Consider the following 15995-nt stretch of genomic DNA (forward strand, 5'->3'; position numbering starts at 1 on the left):
CTAAGTCTCAGCACTCTTGCTCTGCCAGGAAGCATCCAAACCCCACGGCACTGTCCCAGTCCAAACGCCGGGCAGCAGCCTGACCCTCATTTACTAGGTTTCAACGAATACTAAGCTCTGCTGCCTACGAGAGTGAAGGGAACACAGGGACCACAGAGGGCTCGGTGAGTCCACAGAGCCAGGCCGGGAGTGGGGACGAATGGGCCTCCCTTGAACTCCCAGAAACACGCAGGAGTAGGAGACCACATGGGAGCCCAGAAGTGTCCTCGGCCTGAGGGACTACTGGCTTCTACTCCAGGCACCATGGAGGGACGCAGCAAGGCTCTGAGCTGGGAAGGGACTCGTGTGATCTAACATTTAAAAAATAAATAAAATCATGGCTGCATTCAATACAGACTATTTTGTCTGTGAGGGCAAAGCAAGCAGGGAAGGAAGCGCCTGCCGCAGGCCAGGCAGTGGGGCGCGTGGGGCAGGGGCTGCAGCTACACTGACCCTCCAGGGCTGTCCATCATCACCCCCAACTTATACGAGGAAACTGAGGCAGGGGGGTAAAGCCCTGGTTATATAAGTGAGCAGAGCCCATGGAGCACTCCAGCCTGGACTGATACGGCCATCAGGAAATGTCCACCACTGGTAACTGCGTGACCACAATGTAAACCTGGTAACCCCGTGAGACACAAGTTTTTCAAAACCGGAGCCAGAAAAAGACATCACAGATAAATGATGAGCTTATTTTCTTTTAAAACATTGCTCTAAATGGAGAGCAAAAGAGCTAGACAAGAGGAGGGCATGCTGCTCCGTGGACAGCTGGGCGGACCGTGGCCCAGAGTCTCAGGACCCCATCTGTAGAGCACCACCACCAGGCTCTGCCCTGTGCTCCTGGGCTCTGACCCAGGGAGTCCAGAGTGAGCTTTCTCTTCTAGTGGAATTTCCACTGTCCTCACCTGGCTCTTGTACCAAGGAAACTGGCCTCCTACAAAAGTGTTCCTTCCATGCCACTGTCTGTGGTGGTTTCAGAAGAACTGGCGTGAGTTCTTTGAACATTTGGTAAAATTCAGCAGTGAAGCCATCTAAGAGTGGGCTTTTCTTGGTTGGGAACTTTACTAGTGATTCACTACTATTCTTTCTAATTGGTCTGCCAGGTTTTCTGTGTCCTCATGGATGTGTGTCCACATGTGCCCAGGTTTCCCGATATGCTGGCATAAAGTGGCTCCAGTAGCTCCTGATGACCCTTCCTACTCCTGTGTTATCACTGGACTGTCTTCTTTTCTCCTTCCTGTTTTTACTTGACTTCTCTATTTTTTCTTGAATAATCTAGCTAAACATTTAAGTTCTTTTTCAAAATAACTCTTTGCTTCATTGATCTTATTGTGACTTTTTAGTTACACTTATTTTCACTTATTTCTGCTTCAATCTTTCTCTTTTCTTTTCTTTTTTTTTTTTTTTTTTTTTTTGTGGTACAGGGATTGAACTCAGGGGCACACAACCACTGAGCCACATCCCCAGCCCTATTTTGTATTTAGAGACAGGGTCTCACTGGGTTGCTTAGCACCTTGCTTTTGCTGAGGCTGGCTTTGAACTTGTGATCCTCCTGCCTCAGCCTCCCAAGCCACTGGGATTACTGGCGTGCACCACGACGCCCGACTTCTGCTCTAATCATGAGTTTCGATTGTTCTTGTTCCTTGAGTTGCATCTTGATAGTTTATTTTCAAATCTTTTTCCCCCCCTGGTGCAGGCATTTATTCCTATGTTTCCCATGGGTTTTGATAAGTTGTGCTTTTGTTTTCATTTGTTTCAAGAGATTTTTTTAATTTCCTTTTGGTTTTTTCATCAACCCATGAGTTGCTCAAGACGTCACTGTTTAATTTCCACGTACCGTACAATTTCCAAGTTCCCCTGGTTGTTAATTTCTGATTTTAGTCCACTAAGGTCAAGGAAGATGAATCCTGTGGTCTCAGTTGTCTTTACTCTGTTGAGACCTGTGTCTTGGCCTAGCATGTTCCGTGTGTGGATGAGGAAAACGTGCTCCTGCCTTCTGGGTGACCGTTCTGGACACGTCTGCAGTCCCCTCGGTACAGTTCACCTTGGATCTTCTCTGTTGCTAGGTCTGGAGGGCTGTCCGTTTTCTGACCTCCTGTGGTTTGTTTGCTTGGCGTAGTTTTTCCACCTCTTCAGTCTGCGCCCGTCTTCACTGGTGAAGGAAGTTTCTTATAGTCAGCCTATCACTTTTTTTTGGTCCATTTAACAAGTCTGTATCTTTTCACTGGGGAATCGAGTCCACTTACATTTGAGGGTGTTTTTTTGTTTTTTCAATTTTTTACCTTTCTTTCTTTCATTTATTTATTTATTTTTACATGGTGTGAGGATAGAACTCAGGGCCTTGCACTTGCTAGGCGAGCGCTCGACGGCTGAGCCACGACCTCAGCCCACATTGGAGGTTTTTAGTGACAAGTAGCAGCATACTTCTGTCTCCGTCAATTTCTTTCTTGTTACTTTGTATAGGCTCTGTTCACTTTTCCTCTCTTATTCATCTTTGCCGTTTCCTACTTTTCTGTAGTGTTAGGTTTGATTCTCTTTCTCTCATCGCTGTTCTTTGCTGACTTGCTTGTTCTCATGATCATAGTTAACCTTTCTCTTCCACTGTAATACTTCCTTAAGCATTTATTGTAGGGCCAGAAGCCCTTCACTCAGAAAATCTTCCTTTCTACTTAATTCTGAAGTCTATAGCCTCACTGGATATAAAAACTGTGGACAGCAACTTTTTTCTTCCAGGACTTTGTACCGTCACATTTCCAGAAAGTTGGTAGTTTCTGCAAAGAAGTTGCTTGTTACGTCTGCTGGGGCTTCCCCTACAAGTGACATGATGCTTTCTCTTGCTATCTCTAGAATTCTGCCTTTGGTTTTCAACAGTTTAACTACAGTGTATCTCAGGATCCTTTTTATTTTGGTCAAATCTACTAATGGGTTCTTTTGACTTTGTGGACACACACAACTTACCAACATGTCTAAAGTCTCCAGCAGTTATTTCATTGAATGCATTGTCTATGCCTTTTTTTCTCCTCCTTCTGGAATACACATAATACAAACATTTGCTCACTCAATGATATCCTGTGTTCTAAAGACTTTCTTTATTCCTTCATATTTTTTCTTTTTTATTAAAAACAAAATACGACAAGGTTGCTTTAAAAGACCTGTCTCCAAAATCAGAATCCTTATTTCTTCTAACTCAGAAATTCTTCCTTCTTACCAAGTCCACCATTAGGGTTCTCAACTGTTTTTAAAATTTCATTTGAGTTTTTTAGCTCCAAGATTTCTGATTGGTTCTTTTTTTTTTTTTTTTTAATGATCTCTCTGCTGAACTTATTGTTCATATCAGGTATTTTCTTTCCAGTTTCACAGAACTTTCTGTGTTCTCTTATCTCTTTAAGTTTCCTAAAAATCATTATTTTGAATTCTGTGACATGAAGTTTATGATTTCCTTTCCTTTTGTCTGTCACTAGTGGGTTGTTACATTATGCTGCAGGCAGCGCGGTACTTCTCCATGTTCCCTGTGTGCCTGCATTGTCATTTACATCTCTGGTGGGTCAGCTGCCTCTACCAACTTTACAGGGTGACTTTCATAGTGAAGAGTATGCTGGTGCCGTGCCTGTCCTCAGGTGCTGGCTGGGCACTCTGCCTTGGCTCTCGTTCCAGGTGGGTACCTGGGCGTAGTGTACACACAGCTTCTGTGGCTGGAATCAAAGCTGGTGATGTCTGCAGGTGTCCCAGAGACCCAGGCTGCAGAAGTTGTGGGACTGCACCACCAGCTGGAATGCAGCTCCCCTAGGGGAGGCGGGTTTTGCTGAAAGCTACAGATACGGTGGGTCTGGAGTACCCATTGGTTTCTGAGAGTCATACGAGGATAGGACCACTCCTGTGAGTGAAGAACAGCATGCTGGACAGCAGGATGAGGGGCCTGCCCATGTCCAAGGACCACATGGTAGCCATGCCACACTAATAGGCTCAGACAGAGAATCTGTCATTGCCTGAGGGCTACACAGATAACTGTGCAGAGCCTTCAGGAGCCAATATACTCAAGGAGATCTGCTCAGTTCTTTCCCAAGGCCAAGGGAAGGTGGTGGGCCTGAACATCCCTTCTCAGGACCTTAGTGAGGTGACTTTCTGAGTAAAGACTGCTCAGCTCCTTCTTGGGCCATGGGAGAGGTGGGCAGGGTTGTTTAGCTGCTTTCTGAGGCCCAAGAACGAGAAGGCCGAGCTACCTGGGTGTTTCCAGGGTAGTGGTTGGAGGCACCATTTATGGGGGCCTCTGCAGTCTAAAGATGCTCAGGATGGACCACCAGATGCTTCCGAGAGCTGAGGGAGAGTGAGCAGGGTCTCCTGGCTGGCTCATAGGCCTCAGTCAGTTGAGCTGCTGTGAATCTCCTTCACAGGACCCCAAGTGAGTGGGATCTCAGATGGCACTAAATATGTGTATTTAGTCGTAGATGAACACAATACCATTATTTAATTTACTTTTTTGTGGTGCTGAGGATCTAACCCAGTGCTCCACACATGCTAGGCAAGTGCTCTACACCTCTGAACCACAGCCCCAGCCCTTCAGAGTTGATTTTGAGGGACAGGACTACAGATGCTGTGTGCTCATCTTCCTCTGTATTAGGTCACCTTGTAGCTCTGTGCCCTGCACTGTCTCTGCCACATCCCCAGTGCACTCTGGCACCCTGCTTTGCTCACTCGAGTGAATCAGGTATTGCTTGTCCTCGCTTTGGTCCTCTACTATGGATGGAGGCATACCAGGCTCCTCCTGTCAACCATCCTGCTGAGCTCACTCCAAGACAGGATCCTAATTCTTAAACTACCTCAGAAGTTACTCCTTTGCTACCCTGGCTATTCTTCTCCCAGCAGTGTCGAATTTTCCACTTCTGTTAGCTTGAGGTGCCATGTATTAAAGTAAAGGAAGACTTTAGACACAGGGGTGATGGATCCAAGATAGCAGAACCTTCTGCTCCCTTCCAGACAATAAATTGGTGATGTCTGCCAGGATGGCAGCAGCACTCTTAGCAACCACACCACACCACTGTCTCTACCCAAGTTTAGCAAGGCATGATGGCAAGGGTTTAACAACGGCAGAGGTTGTGACACTGGACATGTAGACTCAAAAATCCAGCTCTGCTGCTCACTAGCTGTGTGGCCCTGGGCAAGTTTCCACACCTCTGGGGACCTGTTTCCTCATCTGTGCAAGAGGATGAGTTAGTTGGCAGAGTCAGCATTAGAATCCCAGAAGTCTGGATCCTTACTTTCATGCTACCCAAAAAGCCTGTGTCCCCAGGACGTGGCCTCTCCAGTTTTCATTACTGCACGTATAAAATGAGGCCAGGGTTAAGCAAGAGGTCATAAACACGAGGAGGATAAGACTCACAGAGCTGGCATGAGAACGCACCAGACAACGTACATACAGCATTTTAACACAGGCCTGGCACACAGCAAGTACTCTACATGCAGTAGCTGCTGTTGTCCTGGCCCAGCTGCTGGCGTCATGAGGGTCATGGGCTTGATCTTGCACTTCATGACCCAAAAAGCGCCAATGGTTTCTGCTGTCCAACACAGGTGCAAAAAAGAGCAGAAATGCTAACAAATTTACACAGCAAAATTATATGTTAAGAAACCATGAAGATCGAATGGAAAACATCAGAAGCAAGAAATTAACTTAGGAAAAAACAGTAACTTTTATGATCTTCATCCCTACCCCTCTCTTCTTTAGTACCTAAAAGAAACGTGATAACGAGTAAGAGAGTCCACTGGGCGAACTGGGGGTGCAGGGAAAAAGGATGCCAGGGGAGGGGAAGGAAGGACAGCATCATGGGGACCAGTAACTCAGGGCCACCTCTCCAGAATCTCAGAATTACACTGAAAGGAGCTAGTTAAGGCACCCATAGTGAGAGGCGGAACATGTGCATGTACGAGAGACCAGGCAGGAAAAGGGCAGGCCCCCGAGGCGCAGAACCCCGTCAGCTAAAGAACAGAGCCCAGGCTCACCTCTGTCAGCAGGAGGAGCCCCTTTATAGGTTAGGGTCAGGAAGCCCTCAGTGGACAGCTGGAGGCTCTTCTCGAATCCAACGGGCCTTTCCGGCCTCAGGTTCTTCAGCTCTCCTGTCTGGGTGGCTGCCTCACAGCCAGAAGCTGGTTTCCCACCGAAGGTCCCGCAGAGGGGCATCGTGCCGCACACGTTGAACTGGAGGCCAGAGGGCAAGAGCCGGGCAGGCCGGTTAGGCTACAGGGCTTGGCACAGTAGGAGCCCTGGCAACCTCAGAGCCCACTGGATATTAATTTACCTACTCGCCACGTTGAGGCAATGAAATCCTAGTTATTAAGTATGGCAAACATCAAAGTCTAAAGAGCAATAAGTGTTCTTTAAGAGTTAGTATACGCGGTTTTATTCATCTATGCTGCCCTGTATTTATAAAATGCATAAGATATATGGCATGTAGCAATGTTCCATATATAGTGGAGGAAATATTATAAGCCATAACTTGATAGTATTTTTAATTATATCAGAGAAAGTACACATAGTTGGAGTCTTGTTAATTACAAGTGAATACAAATGGATGTCCCTATATTTCTTTAAGTTGACACAATTTCAGTAAAATTAAATTTATTGTAATTACGAAAACAAAACTGACTATGCTCTTTGGTATGAAGATCCATAAGGGGAAAGTTCTCTCTGTTTATGTTAATAGGCAAAGAATTCAGAGCTCGTGACCACACACAGCAAGAGTTTTTCCTAAAGACTGCTGTTTCCTACTTGAGAGAGAAAATAAGTGCTAGACCTCACCCAAGTATTCTAACAGCTTTTGGGGCCACATCCAGGGGTGTGTGATGGTGCGAATTGGAAGCCAGTCCTCCTTTCTTCCTTCTAAATCTCCCCTACGAGCCGACGGCAGAGCTGGGAGAAGCTACGGGCAGCCGCCAGTCCAGCTGCCCAACACCTGCACACCCTCCAGTGCAAAGAGGCTGGGTCAGGGCCTCAGAGAGGCCTCCCATGGCAGCTTCAGGCCCCGGAGGTGCTGGGGAGCATCCAGGCGAGTGAGTCCAGCAAGACGGGGTGCAAGAAGCCATGTAGAACTGGCTGGTGGACAGTGACGTCCATGCTGTGGCTCCCTGTCCTGGAACAACGCTGGAGCCTCGAGCCCCTTCCACCAGTCAGCTCTACTCCTACCTCTGCCACTCACTGTCAGTCTCTGACGTTCCTGATACTCGCAAGCTGCCTCCTAATGCCCTGGGGTTAGGTGCACAAGGCAAGACCTCTCTGGGCTGTTTCTAGCATGTTCTCTATGGGGTTCTTGGTCATCTCTCCAAGCATGTTCTCTGCAGTTCAGTGAGGTTCTCATCTTCCTCACACCAGTGCAGGCAACCAAACACCCTCTCCCTTTCCTTCCCCCATCACATACCACCTGGTATAAACCAGACTCTGCAGTAGCAGCTACTCTATAAACCAAACAGTACCAGAACTAACACTTGGGCCATTAAACATTTGTAGTTTGGTATTATGACATGGCAACGACTCCGGATAACATGCTGGAAAATGGGGTGGGAAGACACAGCCAAAGCCTGTTCAGGGGCAAGGCCTGGCCAGTCTCCCTGGCTGGGGGCTGGGCTGTGCGCCCTGTTGCCTGTGCTCTTTCAGCCCCAGGGACCTCCTCCACATCCAGTTACTACAGACCAGTTCTCAAAGCATATTACAAAAGTAGACACTGATCTAAGAATTTAAACCCAAACCAAGATGTTTGAAAAGTTTTCTCCCCTGCTAGTGGTGCTATTTACAAAAGAACAGCCTTAATGTGGAGATCGTCCTCCTTAGAAACCCAGGCAAACCATGGGAACTATTTTTGAAGAAAGTACTCTTAGAAGAGCCTAGAACACATTCATCTATGTTGTCTTCCTTTTACGGGACCAGTAAATCACTGTTTTCTCCTGACTAGAAGGTCTCAAACTTCACTGCTCATCAAATCACCTGGAGGGCTTGTTAAGCCCAACTGCTGGGCCCAGCCCAAGTTGACTCACAAGGTTCAGGTGGGGCCATGACCTGCACTTCTAACAGGCCCCAGGGATGCCACCGCAGCAGCTCTGGGGACTGCTGCTGGACACAGCACTGGGTTGAGAGGACACCGTGCCACATGGGAACCGCTGCAGGACAGCGGGGACGAGGTCATCGCGTTTTCCCCTTGAACCTGTACTTCCTCATCTCCTGGGGGAGGATGCCATCACAGTGCCTGGAATTCCTGAGGACACCTACCAACCCAGATCACTTTCTCAGGGGACTTTAATGCACTGGCTCCTTGATTCCAAACAAATTAGGAATTCATCATATCACTCTTACCACAAAGGTCTTCCCAATGCCTGAGACCACGTATCCTTGGGAGCTGTTGAGTGGGTTGAGATCAAACACAAATCCAGTGTTGGGGTCCCTTATAGAGCAGGCCTACAGGAGGCAAAACAGGGGGAGGAAAAATTCAGTCCAACTCCACAGCAGCACGACAAACACGGCACCTTCAGAAACCTGCCTGCTGAGCTCTGTAGAGCTTGCTTCCAATTAACTTTAAAAATCCCTACCAAAAAGGCAGCCCTGAGTGCACCCACAGCTTCCAGAAGAGTGCCTTCCCCACACCAAGCGTGACAGACTCAGAGGTGCTCAACTTGCCCAAACACTCTTGAACCACTGCATTATCTGAATAAGGAGAGTATCGCTAGTCCCCAAGGGGAAAGGTAAGCGGGAACCATCGGTGACTATAATAATTCCTTTAGAAACCATCTGAAAAAATCCTGAGTTCTGTTTTCTGTCTCTGAATTGTTCAGGGAAAGAAAGGTACTGATGGCATGATAAGGTAACTTCAACCACGTTCCCTCCTCTTGAGGTGTAAGTAACTTTGCCATGGGCTTCCAGTGTCCCCCAAACACAGGGAATGGGGCACTGATTACAGCCCCAGAAGCGCCGACCACGGGTAAGGTGCCTGGCACCCCGTGTTCCCACCCTCATGGTGCACCTATGAGCAGGACCCTGAGCTGGGTTCATCCATGGGGACAAGCCAAGGTCTCTGCCGCCAGCAACTCTGCAGTCTGGGGAGAGGTTACCAGAAAGGGAGGGAAACAAGCCCCACCACAAGGAACAGCTCTGTGCAGACCACTGCCCGGGGGCAGGCAGAGCCCACAGCAGCAGCCTGCTGCCACATTTGCAGGAGAGCATGCAGCTGGGAGGAGCAGGGCCAAGGCCACAGCAGCAGGACCACACCTGGGCACTGTGGCAGTTGCCAGCAAAGGAGGAGAGAGCTGGGAGGGAGATGAAGGGATCACGAGAGCCAGTGGCCCACAGCCAGGGCTCTGCAATGTTCTAAGATGGAGTGACACATGAGCCAGCCAGACCTCTGTGGGGATGGAGAGCCCCAGGGCCCACCAGGTGGGTGTCGCTGCCACACAAAAGAGCTGGGCGGAGAACGGAGGAGCTACAGCGAGCGGGAAGCAGAAGCAAGGCTCCTGTTTCTCATCCTGGATCTGGGCCTCCAGCGTAGGGAGAGAGAGCAGGAGGGGCTCCAGACACCTGCCATCCATCAGAGCAGATGCAAGGCGGGCTGGTGCAGAGCTGGACACCAGGGACCATCAGGCAGGAAGCTCAGCGAGGGGCCAGGTGGCAGGCAGCGTACCTGGTCGGTGTCCGTCATCGTCTGCACAGGGCAGGCAGCCTCCGTATTCCACAGGAAACTGACCACACATCCCCAGTTGAGAGAAAATATCGGGTGGGTGTTCTGAAAGGTCAAGTGCAGGATAAGAGTGCAGAGAACGATCATCTAACCAACAGAGTGCCAGAGCCACCGAGGCCAGTCGACCGCACCAGCATTCCCTGTGCACCAGGTGGCCTGGGCACTATCTACGTGTGACTTGCCATCCTCAGTTTACCCAACTGACTCGGGTATTCAAAAACCCACGGCCCTGCTATATACATAAAGCTCCCAGGAAAGGAAGCAACTGGGTTTGGGAAAATACAAAAAAGTTCTGGACACGGGTCCTGGTAAGAAATGCACCACACAAGTACTTTATGTTTCTTTTCCTTTTTTAAAATTTTTTTGAACTAGGAATTAACCCAGGGCCACTCTACCTCTGCGCTACACACATCCCCAGCTATTTTTATGTTCTGAGACAAGGTCTTGCTCGAAAGACCCTAAGTTGCTGAGGCTGGCTTGGAATGTGGGACCCCGTCTCAGTCTCTTGAGAGGCTAGGATCAGAGAGTACACCACCGCGCCCAGCCTTAACATTCTTACCCAAAAAGTCTGAAAGGGTGTATCGTGTCATTTACATTTTACCGTGATGAAAAACAAATGTCACTGTAACTGTACATCATGACCCAAAGCATGTTTCTGTGGCGTTCTCCCTCGCCCACCCAGCAGCGACTTACCAGGCTCCCCCTGGAGCAGATGAGGTGAATCCTGGTGCTGTAGGTGGTCAGCTGGCCATCACTGGTGGTACAGGCAGAGCCGTTCACGTACTCCAGGAGGAGGCTGCCACTCTCCTCCACCACGGGGCCCGCCTTGGCAACTCCCAGGTTACTGACAGACACCACCTCGGTGAAGGAGCCCTGCAACACCAGTGGGTCAGGCTCCCTGAGGACAGCCAGTCTCCCCACAAGCCACTATCATCTGTGGTGGACACACCCACAAAGTCGCCCCAGTGAATCACTGGACACTGAAGTACTGCTCCCAGGGGAGTTGGGCAGCCTACCCTGCATCTCACCTAGGCCACAGTCTTACACCCTGTGCACAACCCATCCTGACAGGTCCGCTTGAGGCTTGGACATGTTAAGAGACTCGCCCAAGGGTGTCCTACTAACAGGTGCAGGTGAGGACACAGACCCCAGTCCACCTGGCACCAGAGATGCGGCTTCTGCACTGCACCCCCGCCCACTCCACCTTCTGGTCATCTCAGCAGGAGGCTGAATGACAGGATGGAGCATCACCTTACTCATCAACCTCAGCTAAGAACATGCACGTTGGGCCGCTGTGCATGTCCGAGAACCACCAAGGAAGCACTCTGTATGCTGACCAGGGGGTTATAAATGACAGTGAGGAAGCCAACTCACAATGTGGAACTAGAAATGAGGACTGGCAATACTCTGAGGTCACTGCTCCTACAAGGACCACTGCATGTACACAAAAACAATTCTTTCCTGCCTGCCTGCCTATTTACCTACCTACCTATCAATCATGTTGAGGATCTATTTCTCTATCGTGCTGGAGGTGGATCTATCTACCCATCTACCTATCGTGTTGTATCTATGTATCATGTTGTGGATCTATCTGTTATGCTGGGGATTGATCAAATCAATCAATCAACCTACCTACCTACCTACCTACTTACTTACTATGCTGAGGATCTAGCTACTTATGTGTTGTGCTGAGGATCTATCCATCTATCATGCTGGGAACTGAATCCAGACTTCATCTGAGCTGGACAAATGCTCTGTCACTGGGCTTTATCCCCAAACACCAGGAACTCAGCTCTTAACCACCAGAGTGCCATTAACATGTGCCAAGGAAATACTCTCCTGGCCTGCTGTTTTTACAGCAGGCACCCCTTCACTGTGAGGGTCACCATTCACAAGGAGACATGCAGAGGTTCTAGAGGTCACTGAATCCAACTGGATGACCAAGGGCAGCTCAGCAGCAGGAGTGAGAGCTATGCCTGGATCTAGAACATCCACACAGCTCCCCAAACTGATAATCCCCTGGAGGCAGAAACTCTTTTACAGAAGCCAGCTGAACCAGACACTTGGATTCAGGCCCCACACGATCATTAAGAGCTTTCCTCGCCCTTTATTTGCTCAAAGGTGGACAATGCACTGGCATTTTCTTGAAGTTTCAAATCTGAACAGACTCAAATATGACTCATTCTGTGCAGGAGGCAGGTCAGTTTCCACAGAGGCCTGGTCTTATGCAGAGGGCTGCACCTGAGCAGCCAGGCCAGCTGTGATCTAGGGTCCCAAAATAATCACTAAGCCATGCACTTAAGGGGGACAGGAGACACGGGGAAGACAGACTCACCTGATCTTTCTCATACTTCATCTGGCAGGCGGATGTGTACCGATCACAGCCCGGCACAGGATTCAGGGGCCGGCACACATTTATGTAGTACTTCCTCCAAGTGACATGCTCCCCTGAGTTGTCCATGGCATACCAGTTCCCTCCGTGACCACCTTCAGACTTTGCTAGACTGAAATTTCAAGAAAGATTGTGCTTTTAAAGAGTTTACCCACTGCATGCAGATATTCTTAAGGAGAGAACCTATCAGTGAAGCACGCTTTGCTAAGACACACGACTGGGTACCCAGGCTGACGTTCAACTGTCACCACGCTCTGCACAGCCTACCCCGAGTCTGCTTCAGTAAGCCCCCACACCTCGCCAACCACCGATTTAGACACCAAAGCTTCAGGCTGAGGTCTTGCTGTAGCAAAGAGTGGGGAGCACTGCTAAATCTACCAGAGCCAACGTGACATAGGCTGGTTACATGCTCACCAGCAACATTTAGGGGACTTCGGCAAAGAGGGCCAGGCCTCACCTGGACAGATCGTACTGCTCCAGCGTGGAGGGGTCAGTCACCACACACTCCAGGGGCTCCTCTGGGCAGGCATAACTGGTGTACCACCGAAAGTTGTAGGTAGAGCTGTCCTCTTCCTGGTGGAAAGACAAAAGAAGAGAAATGCATGGTGCTACAGTTAGGATACTGAATGTCCCCAAAGGCCCATGTGTCTAGTCTCAGTCCCTAGTTTGCACTAGTGGGAGGGGTGGACCTTTAAGAGGCAGGGCCTAGTGGAAGGGCTTCAGGTCACTGGGGGAGCGCCCACTACAGGGCTGTGGGACCCTGGCCCCTCCTCCATCTCTGTTGCTTCCTGACTCTGCCACACACACTCCGTGATATGTCATCTCGCCAGAGGCCCAAATCAATGAGCCAAACAGATAGAGACTGAGGCCTCCAAAACTGTGAGCCTTTTCCCGCTGCAGATTGATCATCTCACATGTTTGCTGTATAGACGAGAGCTGACCAGCACAGGTGGCAAAAAGAAATGTTATGCAAAGACAACATTCAAAATACGACAAGAGTGTTATTTTAAATAAAAACTCTATGAAAGAAAGTTTCCTTCATCCACATCCTTTCATTTCAGTAAAGTGAAGAGTGCCCACAAAGATGGAAATTCAGCCTCGGTTAAGTGAAGATAAGGACGACTTTTGATGCTTTTGCAGTTTTATGCCCCAAACCAACGGGGTTGTAGGCAATCATGAGGCATCCGGCCCACTGAAAGCAAGCTTAACAAATGAACAAATACTGCCTCTGCCCCCTGGCAAATCTGAAAGGAATAATTAAGATGATTTGGCCAGAAAACCAGACTATTAATAGCTCTGCTTCTAAATAAAGGGTCAACAGGCTCAAATGTCCCCAGGGAAAACTACACAGGACAACTCTTACCTGGTATTCAGGGAAACCAATTCCAGCTTCTCGATCGCAAAGAAAAGTGATGAGTGTTGACCTCGGAGTGTGCTTTTCGTTGTTGTAGGGTGTGCCGTCTCTGTAGTTCAACTGGATCATCCCATCATAATACGAAAGCTTAGCATTACTCAGTCCCAAGTTCCACGACTTCTTATCACTGAAATAAACACAAGAAATGTCTCTGAGAAAGCCCCAGATGAGCAGATGCATTCTCAGGCTCCATGTGGAGTTGAAGGAAGGGCCGGTGGGCAGAGTGGGGAAGCCACCGCGAGTAGGACTCGGGCTGCAGCCCACGGGAACCCCACAGGCCGATTTCCAACCGCAGGGAAACAGGGCCTCCCTTGCCCCCGCCAGGACCCAAACCTACTCTTAGCGCCACTGGCTCAAGGTTCAACTCACTGCATTTCACTAGCACCACACAGAAAAGAGAAATACACACAGTAATGTTTATAATGTGCGAAATAACAGAAGTGGGGCAAGTGTAAGCCCCTCCTCGTCCCCTGAGATGTGGCACGAGGTCTCTCTAGCAAGTAAGGCTCCTGGCGTCCCGCACTGAGGTCCTCTCAGCCCTCAACGCCTGCCGTGGAGCAAGGTTTTAGGAGGTACACGCCTACTCCTGAAAAAAATGTCCCTTTAACACAGAAGACCCAGAACAAACGCAGACGGAGAAGTCACTTGCCTCTTTGCCACCTGGCAGGCCCCGGCGTCTGGCTGACAGGAGTCCTCGGACACTGCTCCACAGACGTTGATGTAGAAGTCATACTCAGCCGTCTCAACTTTATAGGCACCATTTTTCTTTGTGAGCGGTGACAAATTAAAAGAAAACCCTAAGTAAGAGTTCAAACAATAAAAAGCATGTGAGGCCAGTCAGAAGGGAGTCCTCAGGACAACCTCACCCCACAGCAAAAAGGAGATGACTCCCCAGAAGAAGCTGAAAGGCAGCTTCAGCAGCAGCCTGTGGTTACCAGCGCTTCCCGCTGGAGATGGAGCCGACACCACCCACCCCCTTCACTCAGTAACCTACAGCCCGACTCAAAGCCCACAATCACTGTCTCCAACGCCACGGTACATCCAAGCAGGATGACCACAGTCCAACATCCTTCTTGCAGAATCTCCCAGGTAGAATTCTGGGCTAGGCCTCGTACAAAAGCCTTCCAAACCTAAGCCATCCCTCGTGTTCCGAAGGTGTCTCATGCAGCAAACCCAACTCAACCATGAACCCAAGGCACCATCAACAGGTCTAGCCCCGACATCAGACACACAGAGTTTTGGGCAAATAGCATTAATTAAACTCTAAAGCAGGTTCCCTCTAAAACACTCACAGAAATGTTCAGGAAAAATCTTTAGAGGTGCTGCTGAGACACACACCTGCCTGGGAATCAAAGACGGTGCAGTTCTCCCCTTCTGTCCTCGACAGCACGCAGGCAGCTGCCGTGTGCCACTCAAACTCGTAGAAGCAACCATCATCCCTGGAAGCTCTCAACACCGGGCCACTCTCCAGATCACCTGCATCGAGGGAAGAAACCTATCAACCTGCTTGTTCTGAAACATCTCTCCTTACTCTTGCTTTGTTAAAAGCAATCTGGAATCCCAGCTACTCAGGAAGCTGAGGCAGGAGAACTGCAAGTTCAAAGCCAGTCTGGACAAGACAGTGAGACCCTGTTTGGAACTGTTTTAAAAATCTTTAATGGGCTGGAGATGTAGCTCAGTGGTAGAGCACCCCTGGGCTCACCCTCTGGTGCTGCGTGCACACACGCATACACACAGCAGACTAGGGAAGGACAGCGGGAAATGAGATGCAGCACATTCAAGGACAAAGGGTTGATCTTACAAATACTGCATGATTTGGCTTCTGTGAAATATCCAGAACAATCAAACCCAGAGAGCAGACATTAGACTGGCAGCTGGGGGGAAGGAATGGAGAGTCTTTGTTCAGTGGCACTCAGTTTAACTCTGGGAAGATTAAAAGTTCTGGAGATGGCCTCCAGAGGGATGCAAAACAGCGTCATGTGTTTAATGCACTGAACCATACGCTTCAAGATGGGCCAGGTGGTAAATTTTAGGCCATGCATATTTTATCAGAATTTGTAAAAGTGATTAAAATGTAAGTTTCATGTAACATACATTTTACTACCAAAAAATAAACAAGAAAAAAAATAGTCATAGCCTTTAATCTTCTCCCACTGCTAGGAATTTATCCAAAGGAAATATTCCAGTGGGAAGTTGATGGAGGGTGCATAGAATCAGTTCTCAGCACTAGAAACATGCCAGTAATCCAACCATACGGGAAATGTTTAAAAACGGTGAAACCATGCCATGTCAACAAGGCAATCCCTAAAAACCAGAGAAAACCGGGCAACACAGAAGAGACAGCACTAAGGAAGTTAAGGCAGGTGAGGACATGAGACCTCGACTCGGTAAGAACAACGTCCACCTGTTAAATAAAGGTAGGTTAAGATGAATGCATTTA

General features: G+C 48.9%; 1 protein-coding gene across 1 annotated transcript in view; it reads right to left on the reverse strand.

Annotated features, from left to right (window-relative positions):
• The window catches only part of Igf2r (insulin like growth factor 2 receptor), a 95908-nt gene that overhangs the window by 34145 nt on the left and 45768 nt on the right, over window positions 1-15995 (reverse strand). Inside the window, exons 14-22 of the mRNA XM_046449269.1 lie at window positions 14894-15031; window positions 14205-14352; window positions 13505-13682; window positions 12599-12714; window positions 12085-12253; window positions 10443-10622; window positions 9693-9794; window positions 8375-8476; window positions 6034-6229 (exon numbers count right to left, since the gene is read on the reverse strand). Coding sequence (XP_046305225.1) covers window positions 6034-6229; window positions 8375-8476; window positions 9693-9794; window positions 10443-10622; window positions 12085-12253; window positions 12599-12714; window positions 13505-13682; window positions 14205-14352; window positions 14894-15031 — 1329 coding nt within the window. The remainder of the gene's footprint in view (window positions 1-6033; window positions 6230-8374; window positions 8477-9692; window positions 9795-10442; window positions 10623-12084; window positions 12254-12598; window positions 12715-13504; window positions 13683-14204; window positions 14353-14893; window positions 15032-15995) is intronic.

The sequence above is a fragment of the Marmota monax genome, unplaced genomic scaffold (genome assembly GCF_021218885.2).
Source record: "Marmota monax isolate L192 unplaced genomic scaffold, Marmota_monax_Labrador192_F-V1.1 WCK01_AAM20220418_F8-fsc00083, whole genome shotgun sequence".
Taxonomy (NCBI): Eukaryota; Metazoa; Chordata; class Mammalia; order Rodentia; family Sciuridae; genus Marmota; species Marmota monax.